General features: G+C 59.7%; 1 protein-coding gene across 1 annotated transcript in view; it reads right to left on the reverse strand.

The window, feature by feature from the left end:
* Positions 1-460: 460 nt before the first annotated feature.
* The window catches only part of LOC104495273 (chromosome unknown open reading frame, human C19orf35), a gene marked incomplete at its 5' end in the record, with an annotated part of 1914 nt that continues 977 nt past the window's right edge, over positions 461-1397 (reverse strand). Inside the window, one exon of the mRNA XM_010138222.1 lies at positions 461-1391. Coding sequence (XP_010136524.1) covers positions 461-1391 — 931 coding nt within the window. The remainder of the gene's footprint in view (positions 1392-1397) is intronic.

The raw sequence follows: 1397 nt of genomic DNA on the forward strand, positions 1-1397 counted from the left end.
CAAAACGTTGTTTCTTTGTGGCTGTGCGCAGTGGCGTGTTTCTCCTTCGCTAACGGTGCGTTGAGGCGAGCTGTGATGTTGTGATTTAAAACAGCAGAAGCCTCAGGAGGCGTCTGAGGGGGGTGTGCAATGTCTAAACCCCATAAACTACTTGGGATCATCAGCCACTAAACTGGTGCTTGATCCCGGCTTCCATCCGTTTTTCCTGAGACGCTCTGGTGAACCAGACCCACAGTATCAAGCAAAAAAATGGTTCAGGGCTTAAAAACACCCCCTGGGCTGTGGGAGCTGTGGGTGGGAGCGTGGTCCCAGCTGCATCATGTACGTGCTCTGGAGGAAGTGGGTTTGGTTTTGCCAACATGAGCAGCTCGGGTTCCTGTGAGCTGGTGGGCTTGGCCAGGTCCTCCTGGGCTCTTGGCTTTGAGGAGACCTTGTGGGTTGGCTGAACTTCAGCTCACCTCTAGGGAGCGTAGAGAGCCTGGGTGACTTGGAAGAGCACGTGTTCGGTGACATCCTTGAAGTACTGGCAGCACAACCACTCCTCGAGGCTGGGGCTCCCCACCGCCCGGGCTGAGTTCTCCGCAAACTTCAGGAGCAGCAGAGCCCTCTTCACCTCCACCCAGCTCCGGAGCAGGGGCAGGGTCTTCTTGCTCCTGGCGAAGAGCTCCTGGCGAGGCCCCCAGAGCAGGACCTGCAGGATGCTCCTCGCCTGCTCGATGGAGACCCTCTTGCAGGGGTCTCTGTGGAGAAGCAGCATGGCCAGGCGCTTCAGTCCCGTGGAGTAGATGGACAGGGAGGGGATTTCAGGAAGTCTGTTGCTGCTGAAGCCCAAGGCCTTCTCCAGAGAGATGTCCACGTGCAAGATCTGATAGATCAGCACGCCTACCTTCAGCTCATCTGCCCCCGGGGAGGACAGTGCAGCAAGCCCCTCGGGCCCATCCTGCTCTGGGCTGGTAGGACAAGATCTTTGCCTGTCTTTAACCTTGAAGAAGCTGCTGAAGAGCAGCCTTGGAAGGGAAAGCCTCAGAGATGCCTCCTTGCTTGGCTGGCGCTGGGGTGGACACGGGCACTGCACCAGCAGCAGGTTCTCGGGGCTGAGGTCCCCCTGCCCCACGTTCTGCACCTGGAGATGCTCCAGCCCCATGCACACCTGCAGCAGCAGGAGACAAGCCAGGCGTTCGTAGTGCCCGGGGCTGGTCCGGTGCAAACCGTGGGATCCCTTCACGAAGCCCGCCAGGGTTTGGTAGGGAACCTCAGGAGAAATGAAGACCTGCAGGACGGGGTGGGCTGGCTCCTCTCCGGACAGGGACTGACTCTGCTCCCCAGGGCTTCCTGGGAGCACCAGCTGCTGAGGGAGGCGGCTGGTGAAGCGGCCGATGAGGCGCTGGATGCTGCAG

Source organism: Buceros rhinoceros, unplaced genomic scaffold, assembly GCF_000710305.1.
Source record: "Buceros rhinoceros silvestris isolate BGI_N320 unplaced genomic scaffold, ASM71030v1 scaffold35356, whole genome shotgun sequence".
NCBI classification, from domain to species: Eukaryota; Metazoa; Chordata; class Aves; order Bucerotiformes; family Bucerotidae; genus Buceros; species Buceros rhinoceros.